Here is a 21,648-nt window from a genome sequence, read left to right as displayed (position 1 = left end):
ATACAAATATACAATAGTTAATACTTACACACATTTTAGAACACGTAATTAAAAATTACTATTAAAATTGATTTATGGTTTTGTCAGGAGAATTAGTTCCTAATTCATGTATATTTAATTTGGTTTCTTGACAAGACGCGGTGACCTCTTAATTTAATCAATTCCCATATCCTAGTAGTACTATTTGGTTGCAATGAAATAAAAATGAAAATAAAGAAAGGCACTCAATCACATCATTATGATAAGCAAAATATATGTGGTTTGAAGTAGGGAAACCTCATACGAGAATGATTAGGGCAGTGAGCCCAATGATTGCTAGCAATCCGATTCAAATCATAATTGAATCACATAGTTTAGAGAATTGAGTAATCATCAAGTTGCAGTCTTCTTTTAGACGTGCTAAAAGTTGCAATCCCAGGAGAGAAATGCATGCTTAATTATGCTTCTAATAATCAAACTATCATGATTTTATGATACTACCACCTTTTTCCTTCACTCATATGATTAGACTTCGAATCAAGCTTCACATGCCAAGAAAGAGCAAAAGCTTTGCAAGAAAAATCTAGATACGTTTTCTTTTTTGCTTAAAAACTAACTTGGTTGTACCACTCTGCAAATGCTCTCAAATTTTGGTTTTGCACAAAAATTGTATCCAAATTATACATACATGGGGTAAATGGTTGATTTTGTCGCATAACTTGGAACATATACCTGAAAACGTCCTACCGTTCAGGATATAAACCCCAAATGATGGGACAAAATCATCGAAAAACACTGCAAACATGGAACAAAATCGACTCTTTTACCGTACTTTTAATTGATTCTGGTTTTGTGAATGAGATGGAGATTGGTTTACCTCAAATAAGTGCATCTTTTGAAATGAAAGGGAGTTATTAGATCATCCTTCGATGCCACATAAAATGACAAATATGAAATAAATCGTCTACAATCACAAGCTTTTAATATAGGGTGGAACAATTTGAGTCTCAAAATAAGAGTCAATAAAATAATATAAATGTAGAATCTTTTATGATGTACAAAATCAAACATTAGTCAAATATGTATGTATGTGTAATTATATAAGTAGAATGTACTGAAATGCAGTTGAATTATTTGTTGATAAATGTGGAGTCGTCTCATTTTCGATTATTCAAGCACGTTGCGTAGCTAGTTCCAAAATCGTCCAATCTAATAATTGGAGGAATAATGTTTGATTTGTGTAAATAAAGAGGTGAGGATTAGCATATACTCCATAATGGCATTGGATTGAGAGATGCATATGGTTAATAATGATGCATGTGATGATCAATCCAATTTGTTTAAGTAAGGAGATCCATATTCCCTTTACATTACTAAATTCCTCATTATTTTAATTAAAAAAACACCCTTATTTAAACCCCAGCCACAATTCATCAACAAAACGACTTGATTGAGAAGCTCTCCAACACTGAAAAACATAACCCCTTCTTCTCTCTGATCACTGTCAGTAAATATCACTTTCCGACAACTGATCATAACTGCCATCGTTTCCTCTGTCAGTCCTTTTCAACAGTCCCCCAAAATGGAAAGCATGAGCAAGCCTCCCACCAAGTCCAAAAGAAAAGGCTCTCAGCCGGCGCAGGCCGCGGCGCCTTCTGAGTCCACGAACCGCTTCCTCGGCGTGAGGAGGCGGCCGTGGGGGCGGTACGCGGCCGAGATACGCGACCCCACCACAAAGGAGCGGCATTGGCTGGGCACATTCGACACGGCCGAGGAGGCCGCGTTGGCCTACGACCGGGCCGCCCGGTCCATGCGCGGGTCGAGGGCCCGCACCAACTTCGTCTACTCGGACATGCCTCCGGGCTCCTCGGTCACCTCCATCATCTCCCCCGACGAGCAGCACCGCTCCGACTTCTCTGTGCTGTTCGCCGGCGGGGGGAACAGCTCCGAGATTTATTTCGGGGCCGGGGAGGGGCAGTATTCGGGGTTTCAGCTGACGGGGGAGGCGTGGCAGAATGCGTACCAGGCGGGGAGCAGCCACGTGGCGGAGGAGGCTGAGCTGCCGCCGCTGCCCCCGGATATCACGAGCGGATGCTACTCGGGGGAGCCGCCGGTGCTGTCGGAGATGGGGCATGGGGTGTTGAATGAGATGAGGTGTCTGGAGCTGTCGGAGCAGCACGCGGCGGTGGGGTACGAGTACGACGGAGGGTATTACGGCGGGGTGGAGGAGTCGATGGAGGCGGCCAGGAGTAGCTTCTCCGGCGGGTTTGGGTGGTTCTGAGTGCTCGGGGAATTTGTGTTGGCTTGTTGGATTTATTAGAATCCATGTGTTTTTTTTTTCTCTGTTTTTTTTTCTCTGTTTTTTTTTTCTCTGTTTTTTTTTTCTCTTTTGTGTTCACATTGTAATAACCATCAGCTTATATAATTATAATGCATTGAATGGTTTTTCACTGAGATAATTTTCACATAAATCTATAGTATTTATATAGATTAACATAAAAAAAATGTCTTTGGTTCCATTTTCTGCATGCTGTAATCTTGGAGTTATTTGCCGGAACCACATTTAATGACGTGGCATTTTTGCTCATCTTCGTCTTCCAACGAAAGTTTACAAATTGACTGAAATTGGTTAAATACGGAGTATTTTTTAATTTCCATATACAAGTCTTTCCGATAGACTTTAGCAAAATAATCATAATCATAAATTTTATAGAATTTAGTAAAATAATCATAATCATAAATTTTATAGAAACATTGATTTTGAGCCTTTTCGTTTTGGAAAAAGAGTTCATGACTTTACAATAATATACTAGTACTACTACATAACTTGAATTGTAATTCACTCCCAGCAAAGATATTAATTATAAAGTGAATTGGAAAAATAGCGTTTAGACTTTATAGTCTTCCATGTTTTGTTAGAAATTTAAGTAGTTGATATGAAAACAAAATATATAAATTATACTCCATTTGTCCAAAAAAAATAGATAAGTTTTATCATTTTGGGCCATCAACCAAAATTAGACTAATTCTAAAAATATAAAGTTTAAACCAATACTAACCATACATATCATTCTAAATGTGGACCTCACAATCCACTAACACTACTTCAACTATATTTTCCCTCTCTCTCTTACTTTACCAATTATGCATTAAAATCCATATCATTTACAACTTTGTCTATTTTTTTGGACGGATGGAGTATTTATGACAGTAATTTGCTTATAGCCATTTTAATTATGAGATCCATAACTCGAGCCAGGCCCAACAATAATAGCCCAGTATCAAGAACTGCTTAGGCCATCCGCAACGCTGTCTCTTATCCGTCTCTTAACCGTCTCCTCCTTTAACTATTTATGGGCCCACTGTACTTTTCACTCCATCTCTTAACTAAGAGACAGAACCTGCAACCCTCCATCTCTTATCCGTCTCTTAACCATCTCTTAACTTACTATTCATTCAATTTCATTTTTTATTTTTATTTCCAACAAATTCAATTAATAAAAACACATTTCATTAAATAAAATAAAGTTACAACTTAAAATTCTTAAAAAATAAAAAAAAAAACATAATTAAAAATCCTTAAAAAATTAAAAATACATAATTTAATTTCTTCCGTCAAATTTTGCTCAAATGTGCTCCATTAGAGCATCTTGGAGTTGGGCGTGGGCGGTAGAATCACGTGTCTTTGCCCGAATAGACAACCGATCTTGCAAAGACAGATGCACTCCACTGCGAGGCGGACTACTTGCGGTAGAGCTTCCGCGGGTTTCATGGTCGAACCAATTTCCCGCCTCAGGTCCTTTGTCGGCGACAATCATGTTGTGCAAGATTATGCACGTATACATGATGTCGACCATACTCTTCATGAACCACGTACGAGCCGGAGCTTTGATAATGTTGAAGCGCGCTTGGAAAACCCCGAACGCCCTCTCCACATCCTTGCGAGCAGCCTCCTGCTTCTGCGCAAAAAAAGTCTATTTTTCGTTTACCGGCCTGTTGAACGTCTTCACGAAGGTTGGCCACTTCGGGTAGATGCCGTCGGCAAGATAGTACCCCATTTTATACCGCCGGTTGTTAGCGATGAAGTTGATGGCCGACGCTTTACCATCCAAAACTTCGACGAAGAGGTCAGATTGGTTGAGCACGTTGACGTCGTTGTTCGATCCGGGGACCCCGAAGTACGCATGCCAAATCCATAGCCGGTAGTCGGCAACGACCTCGAGTATAACGGTGGGGTGGGTGCCTTTGTGGCCGCTCGTGTATGACCCCCTCCACACCACAGGGCAATTCTTCCATTGCCAATGCATGCAATCGATGTTGCCAAGCATACCGGGGAATCTGTGCACTTCTTCGTGAAGGTGGAGCAGAAACTGACAATCTGTCGTGCTTGGCTTCCGGAGAAATTCGTCGGTGAATGCAGCAAGGACGCCTTTGCAGAATTGCATCCAGCACATTCTCCCAGTGCTTTCTCCAATGTGGAGGTATTCGTCGAAAAAATCCGTCGTTTGTCCAGTCGCAAGCTGGCGGATTGCTGCAGTACATTTCTGCAGCGTCGTGTGGCTGGGACGGCCAACAGCGTCAAACCCTTCTTGGAAGAACTCTTCACGAGCTGCCAATGTATTTGCGATGTGGAGAATTAGCGGTCGCCGCATGCGGAAACAGCGACGGAAGTAGGTATCTCCCCATACCGGGTTATCACAGAAGTAGTCGCGTACTAACCTTGCTGCAGCTTCCTCCCGGTTACGATGGATGTAAGTCCGAGATCGTCTTTGGGGCGGCGCGGCTTCCTCCGCCTCCCTACGTCGATCTTCTTCAAGTGATTCTTCCATTATTCAACGCATTTGCTCAAATGGATCCATGAATGTATTAACTTTGGTAGAAGAATAAAAGAGATGATTTGAGATGAAAATTGGAGAGGAAATGGAGGTAATTTGAGAATAATAGATGTGTGTTTGTGTGTAATAAGGATGAAATAAGAGTATTTATAGAGTAAAAAAATAAATAAAAAATAAATAAAAAAAGAAAAATGACCGTTGAACGGTCATATGACCATCAGCGTGACGAAGCCCACTCGCGGGTCTGGGGACGAGACGGGACGCTGCAACGCGTCCCGGGCCCATCTCGTCTCGGAGGGACGAGATAAGGGACACCCGCGAGACGCGTTGCGGGTGCCTTAGTGAACTTTGAAATAATACAGTATGCTTTTTAAATAAATGATGATTTCAATCTTCAATGTGTTTAATTTAGTTGTTTAGAATTTTTAATTTAGTAATTATGTAGAGAAGTTATTTATTAATTTTAAGATTTATTTAAATTAGGTTGTTAGTTTTGAGTTATTCTCATATTTTTGACTAATTTGGGATCTCAATTAATGATGTCCTAAATAATTGAAATTTTAAATAATTATAAATTAGGGGAGTGATATTCAAATCAAAGGCCTAGATTATTAGCTCCGAAATGTCTATATGATCAACAAAAAAAGTCAATAAGGTTATCAAGTTCAATTTCCAACAAATTAGTTATAACTAATTTTTGAAAAATATCACATAACTTTAAAACGCATATAACTTTCTAGATTTAAATTATTTTTTCACACAACATATATCAAATTAAAGATAATTTCATAAGGATTCTAACGATATCTCACTTGCATATGTTCCGATGTCAAAATTTGAAAAAAAAAATTAAAAATTTTCAATTTTTTCGTACAACAACAAATGTCAACATAGTATATATAATATGTAAATATAATACATGTAGAATGTTATTCTTAAAGCAATGTGTTGACATTCTCAAAGCATTGTGTTGATATTTTCAAAACACTATATTGATATTTTCATCCAAAGCCCTAATTTGATAGTTTTTTTTATCTTTTTCGATTTAATTAATAAAAATAAAAATTACATTTACTTCATATATCCCTAACACCGAACACATACACAATATACACACACTCCACACACAGCGACACACGCACAAAATAAACAGACTCTGCACATACACTACACAACACATTGCACACACTCTGCACATACGCTACACATTGCACGCACTCTGCGCGCGCACACACACATTTGCTAAAAATTGAACATTTATTTAATTCTGCAGATAAAATGAGAATCAACAAAATTATAGAGCAAAGATACATAATTTGAAAGTCAAGAAATGAGGCCATAATCAAAGTTTGAGAGTAGATGAACATCTGATCAAACACAATACAAAGAATGGCGAATAGAAATGCAGAGACAAAAAAGAACATCTGATCAAACGCAATACAAAATGCCACCAGAATTTATCCACACGCCAGACCAGCTTTATCTGTTCATTTATAACTTTTGCAACCAAGATCAATTACTAAGTTGGGCCATAGGCCATGATGCACTGCTCAACTTCCGCACCACAGTAGGGGCAACATTTTTCATTCGCCGAGCTGCTGCAGCTCCCTTCATAGCAGGGTGCGCACAGCACTTGGTGGGTGCATGGAAGAAAAACAACAGAAACTTCATTGAAAGAGCATTTCATGCAGATCCAACGCCTCAAGGACTCACGCGGAACATTCCATTCTAGAGATTTTACCTTGATGCCGTTGTATAAAAATCTGTCGCCCTCCAATGCCACATTTGACATCTGACAAAACATGCCCAGACGAGACAGCTCCTGTTGAAGGCTCTGGATGTCATTCTTTTTCGCCCTTATGCCATTCTTAGTGTCTTGGCGAAGTCCCACCAGCTCCGCTCTCAAACTCGCTTTACGTGCCCCTGCCGCTCTGGCTTCATTGGCCACGAGAGCCTTCATCTGCTCCTTTTCCCTAATCTTCTGCTTCCGTTCATCCTGCAGTTTCAGAAAAGAGAGTAAAATACTCAAACTTCATCTGACTACACATGCATAGAAACAGCATTGAGCAATAGGAATTAGGAAGAGCACCTAATCAACAGTATATACGAAGACAATAGTATAATTATGTAATCGGAGTATTATAGAATCAAATTTATCATTTTAAATGAGATGTTACACGTGCATCACACGTTCGGTAGTACTAATTCGATTCAGAATACACACTGCCACCTTCTCAAAATGTTGAAGTAAAAAAATACACTATAATTTATAACTATACAAAAAACATACGATCTGTTACATGCATATCCACAAATTGATTAACATATGAAGAAAGATAGTAACTATTATACCAACAATTTAACAAGCCAATCCAAAGTGACTGTAAGTAGCAATCAAAATCTTTGCACATACGTAGTATTGCATCAGACCTCACACAAGCAAAATAATAACGCTCCTTTACTCTTTATTAACAATGTTTCAATATTTATAAAGACAAAATATAATGCAAGAAAATGTTTCCCAGTTTTTATACATTGGCTATAACCAAATTATTTGATGGAACCAAAAGGCTAAGGCCATACAAGTATAATTTTCCAGCAATGTCTGAGCCAAAACAGTGCCATTTTGCATTTAATATTCTAACACCCCCTGGGGGGATTAGGGTGTGTTTTTTTCTCACTATCTTATCCACTCGACATCTCATTCCTCCTCTTCCTGTTGCTTGCCCACTGTTCTGATCACCATTTTGGCGCAGCAGGATCACCAATTTGCGTTGAACAGAGCGAAATATAGTTTACGGTTTTCATTTTTATACATGATTTTGTTTCTAATTGTGGTCAGGAGAAAATTAATTCCAATATTTTTGTTGTGTAAGAGACTAAAAACTAGAACTTCATTTCTCACACAAAATCAAGAGCTAGCATTTCAAATAATTGTTTTTAGAAAAGCATTTGAATCTAGGAGCTTAGTGCCTGTCGTCCACATGACTATGACTAAGTAACTTGCAACATTGAATAGAATCATTATTACACATGTTCCTCAACTTATATTTCAATATGATGTTCCAAAGTCGCTCATCTAATATACAGCATATAGCATTCAAGTCTAAGAAGTTTGAAGTTCGATATTGTTTTTCTAGGTAGTTTCAAGGGTTCTCTGAGTCAAAACCAACATAAATACTGTATTTTTCATTCTCCAAATATTAATTTTCATGTATAGCTTCCACATGTAACAAGTGCACTTTTTGGTTAATGTTCCTCAACATACTACTATTCTTCAAATCAAATAAAGTAAATCAAAACTGAATGTGAACCTGCTCACAGAAAGATATCTGAAAATGAACTTAAACTTAATCTTAGAAACTATTGAAACTATTCAATCCTATCACTAACAATTAAGGGATTAAGCAGGCTACAAGCCATTAATACTCAACGAAATCATAGACCAGGTTAGGCTCGAAGGAAAGTTTTAACATAAAATTATATTAAAAAAAACAATGACTTTCATCACACTAATCAACCACATACCAGCTGAATGTGTCTTCCTTCCCATAAAAAATGCAGAATAAAAGTATCTACAAGAAAATATAGCTCTTTAAGGTATTGCATTCACTGCTCAACAGATTAGATTTATCTTTGTCTAAACTGTATCATCTAATGGTGCTGTAAGCAATATGAATTATCTTTGGGAAAATTATCTGAAATTAAAATTTTGAAAAAACACTGCCATCAACTCCCTTTGCTGCTACATTTTCAGTGCTACACAGTCATTGCATGTACTACTATAAGGTAGCGAAATGGTAATTTGTCTGGGTTATAGCCATCAACATTGTTATACTGCATAGAAGCAAGCCAGGAAATTAGGTCACAAGTTGGAGTGGATACAAATAGCCCAAATATATAATCTCTCTTCTGGTGCAAAACTGCAAACGCTTTCAAACATAGAATGATCACATAAAGAATAAAATATATTCTTTTCATTGTTTGACCTGTAATTTCCTACTTAGAGCATGTTATGCAAGCAATATCATATTCTCCTTTTATTGTTCAAATATTTAGTGAGGTAAAGAAACTAAATAAGAAGTAACATCACCAAAAAATTGGAGCATGCACTCACTAGATAAGTAATGCCTTCCTTTGCACAACAGATCCTTCTTGAGTGATTGAAAGTTCGAGAATTGCTTACCCCATGAGCTAACATTCATTTCCACCAGACAAGAGTTGCCACATCCATACCAAATCACAGACTTTCCATTCAGATGCAGTTCCAGCTTCTGTTCAACTCTAAACTGTCCAGGGTCCAACAAAGTCGACCAAATACTGTCGAGAAAATAAGTTTGAAACAATAAATAACCATTTCTAGCAATTGAATTCCCAATATAGTAAGCCAAAACTTATAGAATATGATTGATGATGAACACAATAACAACTAGGCAATATTCTTCAACAATCAATGTGACCAAAAACTAGCAGCATGCTTCCACCACAAACACATACAGTAATTAGGGGAAAATAAATACTTTTAGGTGCAATACATTCCCATGAATTCGATAAATCTACACTTGGATAGTTAGATTATAGGATCCGTGCATGCAAAACCAAATTATTGTGCTACAATTATTAGGTATTTTGCTAGTACAGAAGGGAAAGAAATCGGAGACAACGGATAATGATTAAAAAATGAGATAATAATCTACCATCAAAATGGAGGAGGAAACGGTGGATGCCAAAAGGGTTTCTTAACGTGAAGTCAATCGGAGAGATCATCGGTGACGAATCAAATTGAATCAAACTCGTCATAGTGAAGAGAATACAAGCCGGAAGCTGGTATCTGTTCGAAAAAGTGAGGACATTGTTAGAATTAGCTCTTCCATTAGTGGAAGGAAAAGAGAGTTCCAGTTTATGGTTGTTGCTTTTTTATGTAATACAGTAAGAAGTATCTTAGAGCATCTCCAATTGTAATGGGCCAGCCATACGTCAGCCTTAGGCTAGCCACAAACTCCTCCTACCATATTATCAGCACTAAAAACTCCTAATGTCACATCATCAGGACAAATAACTTGACAAGCAATAGGCTAGCCACAATAAATAAAATTATAAAAAATAAATAATTAACAATCGGAATTAAATTTACGACACAGATACAGGAAAAATCAATAATAATATTTAAATTAAAAAAACTACATTAATTATTAAAAAATTACATTAATTAAAAAAAATTAACGAAGTGCAATCCTCCGCGCCCACAACTCTTTAATTAAATCCTTTTGGAGTCGAATATGAGCATCCACTTGGCGCATGTCGGCATGCGCCTCGAGGCGGCCGACTTCATCGTGAGGTACCCCCTTCGTACGTTGGGGGCGGCCACGCCGTGGCTTGGGCCGGCTTCATTAGCATCGTCATTGGCCAACTAGTCAGTTGTACACCTTCATCTTCGACAATCATGTTGTGTAGAATAATACAGGCGTACATTATATCAGCAATGCAGTCGACATGCCACAAACGCGTTGGACCCCTAATTGCCGCCCATCGAGACTGGAGCACACCAAATATGCGCTTCACATCCTTGCGCGCCGACTCATGTCATTCCGCAAAGTAGGTCTTCCTCTCATCTGATGCGCATCTGATCGTCTTCACAAAGACGGGCCACGTAGGGTATATCTCATCCGCCAAGTAGTAGCCCATATCATGCTGGTTCCCGTTGGCGATAAAACTGATGGCCGGATCGACACCCTGGCACTGCTCGTTGAAAATGGGAGACGAGTTGAGGACATTGAGGTCGTTGTTCGACCCGGCTACCCCAAAATATGCATGCCAAATCCACAGCAGGTAATCAGCTACGGCCTCGAGGATCTTCGTGGGATTCTTTCCCTTATAGCCGGTCGTGTAGAACCCTTTCCAGGCAGCGGGGCAGTTCTTCCACTCCCAATGCATACAATCTATGCTGCCCAACATCTCGGGGAACCCATGCTTCTCCCCGTGCATCTGCATCAGATCCTGGCACTCTTCAGGGGTAGGGCTTCGAAGATACTGATCACGAAATATTTCAATAACGCCCTGACAGAAATACTTCAGACAATCCAGGGCAGTCGTCTCACCGATGTGGAGGTACTCGTCCCACATGTCTGCCGCGCCTCCGTAGGCCAACTGCTTGATTGCCGCAGTGCACTTTTGTATAGGTGTGTGGCCGGGTCTGCTACCCGCATCGTACCTGAATCGGAAACACAAATATCGACGCTCCAAAACATCAACGATACGCATAAACACTGTCCTACGCATCCTAAAACGCCGCCTGTAAAGAGGCGCCCAAACCGCGGCTCCTCCGCAAAGTAGTCTTCATATAGCCGCTGATGTGCAGCTACCCCGATCAATCACTGCTCGTCAGTGGACAACGGGTGGAGGTCGAGGTACCACCGGCTGCAAGGCCCTTTGTATCAACCGATTTATCTCGCGGGACGTATAGGCCTTCAATTCTTCGTTCATTTGCAGTTCGTACTCCTCAGCATCACCACCACTACCACCACTACTACCACCCGCGTTACTCATTTCACGTTGTTGCTCTTGTACAGTGGTGCGAATGAAAATGACGTGCAAATCAGGTATATATAGTGTTTCGAAAAATTAAAAAAAACTTGAGCTGGCCGATCGCTCGCCGATCGGGAGGGAGCCTGTAATAGCGGCCAGCCGACCGGCGAGCGGATCGGCCAGCGCCCGAAAATCGGCGTCGGGTCGCCGATTTGTTCGCCGAAATGGCGCTCGCCGGTTCCAATGGTTCGGCGAGCAAACCGGCCAGCGCCGGGAATCGGCTAGCCTGTCCGCTCGCCGCCATTAGAGATGGTCTTACAATTTTTGCCCCTAACCCATCCTTTACCGTACTCAGATCGCAACAGATCAGAAAAGCAACCATGACTGCCGCCACCTCCGATAATTCCGCCGCTTTCGCGCACGGTAGTACCATCACAAATAGCATCTCCACAACCGTGCAGCAGGTCGCCGTCGTCATGCTCGAAAACACGGCACTCCAATACCTCTCCTGCTACTGCCGCTGCTCGCGGATGAATGGTGCATCAAATCCAGAGACTGCGGTGGGGATGATTGCCGGCAAAAAAAGAGAGACGGCGAGAGCTAGTGTAGTCTGTTGAAGATAGTAGGCCGGCGGTGGTTAGTTTAGAATTTCTTTTTTTATTTTCTTCTAATACATTTTTTATTTCAATTTTATTAAGGGTATAATTGTCAATTTGAAATGTTCTCAGCTATAGTAGGAGGTATTGAACATTTTTTATGCAAAGGTATCTTAATTTTTTTTCTTCATTGCCTTAGAAACATTAATGCTTTTTTTAATTTGTATTATTGGAACAAGAATATTAAAAAGTGGAGTAATTTACTTGTAATTTTATATAATTATGGTTTTCAAAATGGTTAAATACGGTAAATAGTACTGCTATTTAATTAAATATTTAGTAAGTATAAACAATTACAACAAGCATATTTTCCTATAGAATTAAGAGAAAATTACCAAAAAAATCATAAAATTTAATCAAATTTTAGTCAATAAGGAAACTTTAAAAAATAACTAGAGTATATTATTACTTTATTTTTTCCTCAATTAGTCTACTTTTATATTCAATATTTTTCATTTTGAAGTTATTAGCTTTTATATGTGATATGCAAATTTACAAAACAAATATTATGGATTTTAACTTCTAAATCCTACATAATTTTCTCACAAATCTAAATTAATGGTACAAATGAAAAATTATTAAAATTATGATAATACAATTGACTAAATTAAAGGTTACAAAATTGATTAGAATTTGAACAAACTACATAATTATTTATTTTGGTAATACCCTATATTCAATTCCAATAATACATGAACATGTTGTCCTCGTTAAGTTTAAATGGCCACCTATAACTTTAGGAGAAAAAAAAGTGATAAAAATACAGCAAAAATGCAAAATTTTATTAGAGGTGAAAAGCATGAATAAGAGTGCCTTGGGGTCAGACGCGGCCATTGTATAATAACTCACCGCTCATCATACCCATCTCACTACCTAAGCTACTACCTAAACACGGTTAGTCACAAACTTATCTACAAACCCATAAAAACAACACTTTTACAACTCGGGCTGCTGCTCAGATTTCACCGGTGTCGACGCACACTTCTCATTTTGGATTGCCAGGCTGTCGGCAACCACTGAGTCCGTCACCAACCCCGTCCCTCTCATCAACGCGCCCTCCTCTTCGTTGAACTTGAGGGCAACTCTCAACTTCCTGGTTCTGAATACCAAACACAAGGCCGCTATTCAGAATTCAACATAGCATGTCACTGTGTTTACGATTATAAACACTCCAAATTACCCATTCAAGCGATCGTTGATGGCAGTCAGGTCTTTCGAAGGGCTCTGGTACGCGTGAGTGCTTTCTCCCACGCAAGCATAATAGCTTTTTGAGCTATGTGATATTAGTGCATCCATCTGAGAAATGCATCACTTAGTGATTATACATAAAGAGAAGCGAGAGAGATGAATGTGCTAAGAGTCTTTCAGACCTTTGATGACTGCAACGGGGAGACGTAAACATTGTGAGCCGCGGACACTTTCTTAGGGGACATGTCTGGAAGACTTGGAAACGGGGATGGTTTAGGCGATGCTGGTGCTGGAAAAGCACCTAATTTGACAGGAATAAGATCCAAGTTAATACTGTATGAAAAGAGCAAGCTTATTTTCTCTTGGTTGAATTGCTTCCTTTTTTAACTCCAACCGGTCAACAGATGAATCGGAATAAAAAAATTGACTTCCTATGGCTACCAACCATCAATGTTATTCTTGGCCTCTGAAGCATGAGAACTACCCTGTTCTGATCCACCAGGAGCAAGCTCAACTAGAAGAGGTTTTACCACAGGAATGAATATCTCATTGTAAAATGTTATGATATCAACATGATCATGGCCGGTTCTCTGTTTCAAAACAAGGGAAATGTTTAGATTCCAATGTGTTTTCCAAGCAAGAGGTTGAGCCAAAAGCAACATACCCCAGTTCGGCGAGGAACTTTCCAATCAACATACACACTTCGGAAAACCTGAGGTTTGCATTGAGGTTGCTTTCTATAGTTAAAAATGATTTCTTTGAAGGTCAGGTTCAGTTGGGAAATCTGCATACAGGAATGAATATCAGAGATAACAAAGAGTGGATGACTCACAACCTTAAAGCCAAATAAAGTATCAAAAGCCGACCTTAGCGACTCCATAGAAGCAGCAAAGGATAATTTGATCGATGTGTCGGCTGAAGAACAGTGTTGTCTGCTGACCAAGGATCTTTTGGAAAAGGCAGTAGACAGACTCTCTTATCTGCTGCGAAAGCTGTAGTCTTTCAACCATCCCATTAATTCTGACGGCTGCTAATTTCACAATCTGGGAAAAAATTAAGCTTATATTTATAAAACCAAAAGCGTAAATAATTTGGAACTTTCATAAACACAGGAGCATGCCACAAAGCACAGAGTGATTCAAAACTTTCAAATTTTGGACGAGCCATTCTGCTTGATGTGTACTAAAGTAATGTAGTAATTACTAACTAGCAAATGTACAACTGAAATAGTTGCTCTTGTTACATATTTATTGACCAGTTGACAGAATATATTAGAAGATCATGATCAGTGAAACTGATGCATCCCCAAATAAGTTGGATTTTAACCCTCAGCTATAATAGCTGAGAGCTGACTGAACAAAATAGACGACCATGACTTATAAAAACAATATCTCAATTATGTACTGTATATGACACTGAATCTGAAATTTTGTAATTTTATTAAACATAAGTAGAGTAGCACGAGATACCTTACTGAAGAAAACATTGACAGCTGTTTCTGCACATGTTTCTCCTCCACCACCTGGATTTGGTCTCGTAGGACTGAAAAATGATAGAAGATTAGTTATGCTTGAGCCAATAGATGAAAAAAACTAGTTCAGACTTTGAAGATTAATCATGCTATGCCACAAAAATTAGATCAGACTTTCTTGCATCTAAGCTTTTGACGCAAATACCTAGCAAATGCAGAATGTAAAATAGGAGCTTGAAACTTAGATTTCAAGTTGTTTAGGACCAAGAGGCGATCTTTCACTGGTGACGTGAATGGATTCCGTTCAACCAATACACTTCGGTACTCAGTGCAGACTCTCTTTGGTGAAAGTATATCTCCATTTTGACCTGGATACCATTTCAGAAATAATCAATATTTACTTACCAAAACAGTAAAACCAATCTTAAAGAAATAGTCTTCTCAAGATCAATACATCATAATACCCAATAATTTTTTACCAGTTTTTTCATGCTTTTGAGCGAAGGCTGAGAGACCAGTTGACATGTTAATGTGCATGGCAATTGCATCCAAAGACAGCATAGGTTCGGCTAACAAGCCAAGACGAGTTACTTCTGCAGAAAGGGCGGGTTTTGCTACAATCAAGGAGTTGTACATTGATGAGCCTTTTTCCCAAACCATGCTCTCTAATAATCGTTCTTCAAGCGAATTTAAATGCCTCCTGAGTTCCCTGGGCAGAGTTTCTTCATGTCTGATGAAGCTCTCTATCACCTTACTAAGATCAAAGGCTGTTATTCCTGTTCTCTCCAAAACTGTTGGAAACAACATTGTCACAGTTTTATGTGTGGCAAGAACAAGCTCAGCAGAACATGCTAGCATACATCTGTGAAATCTCTCATTGGTAAGCAAAGAAGTTAAATTGTTCGCGTGCAAAATCTGGGACTCAGCCATGCACATTACTTGGAGAACCCTGAAATACAGCTTCATTGCTTCGATTCGACGTTGTTCAGCCCATATGTTGTCCATCAAAGTAGCATTTTGTCCAGGTCCGCTAATTGGAAATATCGCTTCAAGTATTATCTGAGCCCTCCTAGTGACATCAGCACTCACATCTCTGTCGCATGATTGAAGGAATCTCTCAAGCTCTGCTGAAGGTTTAGATGGGAGTGGAGCGATAACAGAACGTAGCCATTTTGCAGTTGTCATTGCTGTGCTGACTGGAGTAGCAGCCATCTTGGACATGCCACCACCAGCAAAACCATTGGAATGGCGTACAGGAGATCGGTAAGGGGACAGTGGACTTGAAATTGTCTTTATTGGGGAGGACATTGTGTCAATTTTCCTCTGAAGTGGTATAATATAAAAATAAAAAATTAATAGTTAGCAACAGACACAGCGATTTTAAAAGTCTTGAAATTTTAACAAGAAACTAACCTTTGACCCATTTCCAATCATGCTTAACGCACTTCCAGATAAGCTCCCTGAACCTAGCAAGCTATCATTGTCATTTATAAAAATCTTTTCATCTAATCCATCCATATCTCGAATTGCAGAATCATAATCCTTCTCCAGCAAGTTCATACTTGATGGTAGAGAAGATTCATCCATCAAATCTTCATAATAGATCAAACCATCTACATTTGGTCGTGGGAAAAAGAATGTCAGCTAACAGTACATTATAATGGAAATCAAGCAATGTTAGACTAACCTGTAACAATATTTTCCAAGTTCTCAGGCGTAGAATCAGAAGCCAAGCAAGGGCTTTGCTTCAATATATCAGTTATCATGTTGTTAGCTTTTTCCAAAGTTTGCCTGAGAACATCCTCTGAAGTGTCATACATATTGCAAAGTGATGCGAGGAGATCAACCTTGTCGCCTTTCATAACTGTATTCAAGTGTCAGGATATGACCGTCCTTACAAAAAGAAACAATACATAACAGGAACCCAAAAATGTATTACAAAATATACCTATGCGTTCAGAATTATTAAGATTGAAGTTTCTGTAGCGAGCAGGAACGTGTATTAAAAGTATTGCCTGTGAACAATAGATAGAAATAGTTTAGGAGATTACAGATTGACTTCATAAACAGTTTGAAGAAACAAGGACCACTCCACATAACACACTCATAATTTGATACTCTAACCATCTATAAAAAAAGGTTTTCTTTGCATTGTTTTGGAGCTTTTGGGCATAATGATTGCATTTTTGCATATAAATTTAAGAGAAACGAATTGTAGTACATCCGATAATAGTTTACTTCTATCTGAAATCTAGGATAAACATTCAATTCGTTAAATTAAAAGAAAACCACTGACCAGGACAGAAACCAGGCCATGAGTACATGATACTAAATCTTTGCACATACGGAACACGTGTACACGAAGTGCCAGAAAGAGTAACCATCCGAAACGGTAATACTCTGACCCATGACCAGATATATTTGCAGCATTAATTCGATTGCCATCATTAGCATCAACCATAGAGAAAAGATCCCGAAATGCACGCTCATATTTCCTGAGAGCAGTAGGCAACGACAAAACATCAGTAGTTTAAACAAGGAAAGTAAACATCCGCAGATCCGCAATTATTACCATGGCACTCAACACAGCTAATCAATCAAGGCAATTTGTTTGGCTAATAGAGAGTGGGCTGAGCAGGTATTATTCCCCTTTAGTAACTGACCAGCAATAATATTTACACAATTACAAATTCTATAGATTGATGTAGATAACCACCAAGCACAAACTACAGAATTAGACAAATAATGATATTGACATATTCAAATGCTAAATTTGATAAATTTATTATGTGTCCACTTAGGTGCCGAAAAGTAAACTCTTTTAGGACTAAAAAAACAAATGCATAAACAACAATGCATAAAATCATTTTCCAAAAAAAAAAAACAAATGGTTCACTTTGAATGGACGAAAGGAGTAGTTCGCTTAACATGATATACACATTGTTGCAAATCAATTTCCCAGAAGCTGAAAAACTTAGTTAAGGGTATAGCAGAAATGAATTTAGAATGCCTAAACCGCATGGGGACACCAATTATTGAGTAGTGCGAAAATCTATTCCACAGAAAATGCCAAGAAAGATAAAAAGGAAGATGTCCAGAACATCTAGGATTTATAATGCTTATACAATATATATTTTCAAAATAAGACGATTCAGTTATAGAAATGTTAAGTCGAATAATTAATGAAAAAATTACATAAGAAGCAATGGCATGGAAACTGAGAAATAAAAGATAATGCATACTCACTTGCTCAAGAGGATCAAATGCACAAAGTTAGTGTGTGATTCCTTTGCCTGATGGAAAACGAGAATAAGGCACAACCACCGAGACCAAAACAGATACGGCCAAAAATGAAAGATGCTACGAGAACTTGATTAAATTAATACTAGCACTTATGCAAAAAATATCCCATATCATTGAGTACCTCAAACCTCTTCTCCCAATCCTCACCATACAGGTTACTCAAAATCGATCCAACCTTGATTAGAAATTGATGAAGTTCTTTATAAAAATCAACGATACTGCAAGGCAAAATGACAGAATCCCTGATTACCAACAACCACAAATTTCCCAAAAGCCAACTATATGAAAAACGTTTCAGAAAAAAATACTTGAGCCTTGCTGCTCTCAATATCTGGCATAAATTGAGACCCTTCTCCGTGGGGCCAACATTTTCTCTGAGCCTTCTAACTGAATATAGGACAAATGCAAACCAATACCGTTCTGCTTCATCCAGCTAATAAGATAAAAGATCAAAAGCTTAGTAGAATTTATAACTCAAGTCACTTCAACAATAGGAAAACAATTAAAATTACCAAATTCAGTTTAAAACGATCAAACATATAGTCAATGCCAGGTGTATAGGAAAAGGATTTACATACCGTCCCATTTCCAATAGCAGATACATTGGCTAAAAGAAGACTCTTGCTTTGACCAAACAGCTTCATGGCTTGATCCAAAAAGTCACTGTCATCTAAGGGTAGAAAATTCTGATAACGCCAAGAACAAATCAGCCGTTAATTAAGGGACAACAAAGGCAGACTCCATAAAACATGATAACTTTAATTAATCTATGCGCAAGCGAAACACAGCTACTCCCAATCAAAACGACAAAATCCTGAATCATCTACAGATATATAAAAAAAAATTCAAAAGGATGGATTAGCTAAATGCTGCTAAAATTACAAATTTTATAAAGCAGATGAACTAATTCTCAAATAATTGGTCAAAACGTAAAGGGCATATAAATAATATACGAGTAAAAGAAAAATTTTAAGGAATAAAAAAAACATACACACATACAGATGGAGAGAGACAGAGGAACACACATTGCGGCCAAGAAGGAGGATTGACACAAGCAAACGACAAAACCAACAAAGAAAAATAAAAATGGTAAAAAAATAAAGAAGAGACCTCGCAGAAGTGAGCAAATCGAGCTTCAATGGACGTTCCACCTCCTTCTCGCTCACGATCAGGGGTTGAAATCTTGATCTGCTCAGCCATATGTTTCAGATCTCCGATCTATTCAGGCTACATATAACACAAATTTAGGAAACAAACAACTGCATAGACTTACGAAGCAGAAATGAAAACCCTAATTGAGTAACCAACCGAAAAAGGGCAATAATTCAGAATGGGCGAAACTCAAACCTCAGCTGAGAATCGTTGTTTGTTTCCGGCTGCAACGGCCTGCTGATGCTTCTTCCTTATCTCTATGAAATGCGAGAGAGAGAAAAAGAGGGGTTTCGTTTGCCTTTTTTCTAGTAATTTTTTATTTAGCTTTCAAGGGAAAATAAAACAATTCTAGCTCAGCTCGCGCGGGAAAACACATGGCATCGGATGGCCATGCCATGTCCTCATAGTCGACACACATACATGCTCAACCAATGCCACCATGACGCGTGTCCTATTATCTAAGTTTACCGCCAAAATTCCCCTGGGGCAGACAAAACAATGAGATTCCCTTTCCTTTTCGCCATTTTCTCTCGCTGCGCTGCCTATATGAGTATAATCTTTATGGGTAATGATTTAAACCACGATCAATGAGAACTTTCACGTGCGCTGAGTGTGTGTGGAACGACGGCTTGTTACTTGAAAATAGTTGTAAAATGTGAGAGACGGCAGAGATTCGGCCACCGGCGGCAGATCTAGGTCAGATTGATGATTCTAATTCAATTTTGTGGATTGTCTTTTTTGTTGTGTTTTTCTTTTCTTTTTTGGCAATTTTGTGGTGTTCCGAACACCGTGTTCGTATGTTGTTAACTTAAAATTTTGTAGTATTCGATATGATTATGAAATTTTATTCGAGAATAAATTAGATTTATTTTAAAAATAGAAGATTATTTTGATATGATGGGCATTGGGCAACTACCTCAAGCACGAAAATGGAAAATATGCTCGGGACTTTCAATGTGGAAACCAACTTCAAAAATTGGTTTTTGAAAAGGGATATTGCCCCTAAAATATCATGTAACTTTTAAAAAGTTATATTTTTTTCACGAACTTTACTTTACCCAAGTTTGTTGTATTTCCCATCAATGAAAAAAATTCAGCTATATTAATGGATTGAAGAATAATTTTGGAAGGTGTACTTCAAGAAAAACTATTTTCAAATATTGAAGAACTTGAAGCTCTCGAAGTTGTTGTCGAGAAATTATGGGGAAAAATCCGTATCATAATATTATTTGTCATAATTTTTGCTCTAGTGAAAACAACAAACTCGGGTAAAGATTGTGATATTTGCTAAGTTTAAAGTTTGTGGAGAAAACTTAACTTTTTAAAAGTTCCATAATATTAAGAGCCAATATTTCTTTTAAAAAATATACTACTATTAAGAACGAAGGTCCGGGTCACTAACATGACAACCAACTCCATGTATTTATAGAATGATTACACAAATTTGTAATGATTTTACGAAAATGGTTGTTGTGTTTTGAACTGATAAGTAGCATTATCAAGTCATATCTATTCTCATTGTTTTATTTAAGATGATCACTTCTTTGAATGATACGAAATTTTAAGTCAAGCTGTTGTAGCACAATAAAAAAGAAAAGATAGTTAAATGATTTTAATAAGTGTAAAAATCATGGATTAAATATGCCCGGTCAATGGATTTTGACCAAATAATAAATGTGACGAGACATTTAATTTTGTGAAATTAAATGACATAGCGTCGATCTACATTTTACGTAGGTAAATGTAGTATATTCACTTTCTCAAATCCGATTTCCGGTGAGTGAGAAATAGTGGATTAAAGTTGGGCATAATTAGCTTTTAATTAAAGCTTGGAGATGGAGCTTAGGGAATAATTAACTAGTGTTAATTATCCCACATTGGAAGATTAACACATCTTTAATGTGTATAAATTAAGTGACTTTATGTTACTTAATAATTATAGTGGACCAAGATGGGTGAAAGAGCCCACACGCGCGCACACGCGCGCGCCGCCGCCGCCGCCCGCCCGCCCGAGCCCGTGCCCGTGCACGTGCACGTGCACGTGCTCGTGCTCGTGCTCGCGGTCGCGGGCCTCGGGCCCGAGCCCGATCTCGATCTCGAATCGGGCCCGAGCCCGATCTCGATCTCGATCTTGGACTTGGACTTGGACTTGGTCTTGGACTTGGATCTTGGCAATTGGTCTTTGGGTGGTCTTTGGGCTTGGTGCTTGGCCCAAACTATTCTTTTTGGACCACCGCCGAGTCAGCAATCCAAGTGGCTTGACACGTCGTCAAGCGAGGCACAGTCACGGTTGCCACGTGAGAAATCCACACGCTCCACACACGGGTGGCACATTACAGCCACACGCCTGTAACCGACGTCGGTTACGTTTTTGCCATGATGAGCCTTCAATGGCTGGTTGACCCTGCATGGTGGTTGGCCTATAAATAGGCTAGCCATACCACTGCATTAGGACACACACCTACAAGCATTCTCTGCATAAGCTCTCTCCCTCTCCCTGCATTGTCTTTCTGTCGAAGCTCTGCCCTCTCCTCCATCC

The 21,648-nt window shown here is 38.7% G+C and overlaps 4 protein-coding genes across 11 annotated transcripts in view; 1 reads left to right on the top strand and 3 right to left on the bottom strand.

The window, feature by feature from the left end:
* Window positions 1–21,648, bottom strand: part of LOC121798419 (DEAD-box ATP-dependent RNA helicase 21-like) — a 794,448-nt gene that overhangs the window by 757,190 nt on the left and 15,610 nt on the right. The window lies entirely within an intron of this gene.
* On the top strand, window positions 1,562–2,260 carry LOC121800614 (ethylene-responsive transcription factor LEP-like). Its single transcript, XM_042200145.1, has one exon. It carries the CDS (start codon window positions 1,562–1,564, stop codon window positions 2,258–2,260), a length of 699 nt encoding a protein of 232 aa, XP_042056079.1.
* Window positions 6,127–9,707, bottom strand: LOC121798468 (MND1-interacting protein 1-like). Of its 5 annotated transcripts, XM_042197494.1 has the most exons (5): window positions 9,512–9,707; window positions 8,932–9,134; window positions 8,343–8,389; window positions 6,556–6,810; window positions 6,127–6,479 (listed from the first exon to the last, which is right to left on the bottom strand). In XM_042197494.1, the coding sequence occupies exons 2-5, from the start codon at window positions 9,017–9,019 to the stop codon at window positions 6,327–6,329; spliced, it is 543 nt and encodes a 180-aa protein (XP_042053428.1). In that variant the 5' UTR covers window positions 9,020–9,134; window positions 9,512–9,707; the 3' UTR covers window positions 6,127–6,326. The 5 variants fall into 5 exon arrangements, with proteins under 5 accessions (XP_042053428.1, XP_042053424.1, XP_042053427.1 ...); XM_042197490.1 differs by having other exon boundaries at window positions 6,127–6,810; XM_042197493.1 differs by having other exon boundaries at window positions 6,127–6,810; window positions 9,001–9,134.
* LOC121798412 (retinoblastoma-related protein-like) lies at window positions 12,757–19,515 on the bottom strand. 4 transcript variants are annotated; one of them, XM_042197402.1, is made up of 19 exons: window positions 19,266–19,515; window positions 19,068–19,184; window positions 18,536–18,643; window positions 18,266–18,390; window positions 18,079–18,175; window positions 17,901–17,947; window positions 16,951–17,149; window positions 16,603–16,669; window positions 16,342–16,518; window positions 16,068–16,267; window positions 15,134–15,977; window positions 14,860–15,022; window positions 14,653–14,725; window positions 14,050–14,226; window positions 13,848–13,967; window positions 13,629–13,773; window positions 13,366–13,484; window positions 13,176–13,291; window positions 12,757–13,094 (listed from the first exon to the last, which is right to left on the bottom strand). In XM_042197402.1, exons 2-19 carry the CDS (start codon window positions 19,155–19,157, stop codon window positions 12,932–12,934), a joined length of 3,030 nt encoding a protein of 1,009 aa, XP_042053336.1. In that variant the 5' UTR covers window positions 19,158–19,184; window positions 19,266–19,515; the 3' UTR covers window positions 12,757–12,931. The 4 variants fall into 4 exon arrangements, with proteins under 4 accessions (XP_042053336.1, XP_042053337.1, XP_042053335.1 ...); XM_042197403.1 differs by having other exon boundaries at window positions 19,068–19,175; window positions 19,305–19,515; XM_042197401.1 differs by having other exon boundaries at window positions 19,305–19,514.

Source organism: Salvia splendens, chromosome 4, assembly GCF_004379255.2.
Source record: "Salvia splendens isolate huo1 chromosome 4, SspV2, whole genome shotgun sequence".
Classification (NCBI taxonomy): domain Eukaryota; kingdom Viridiplantae; phylum Streptophyta; class Magnoliopsida; order Lamiales; family Lamiaceae; genus Salvia; species Salvia splendens.
The sequence above is the reverse complement of the archived record's forward strand: the minus strand, read 5'-3'. Positions and strand labels throughout refer to the sequence as shown.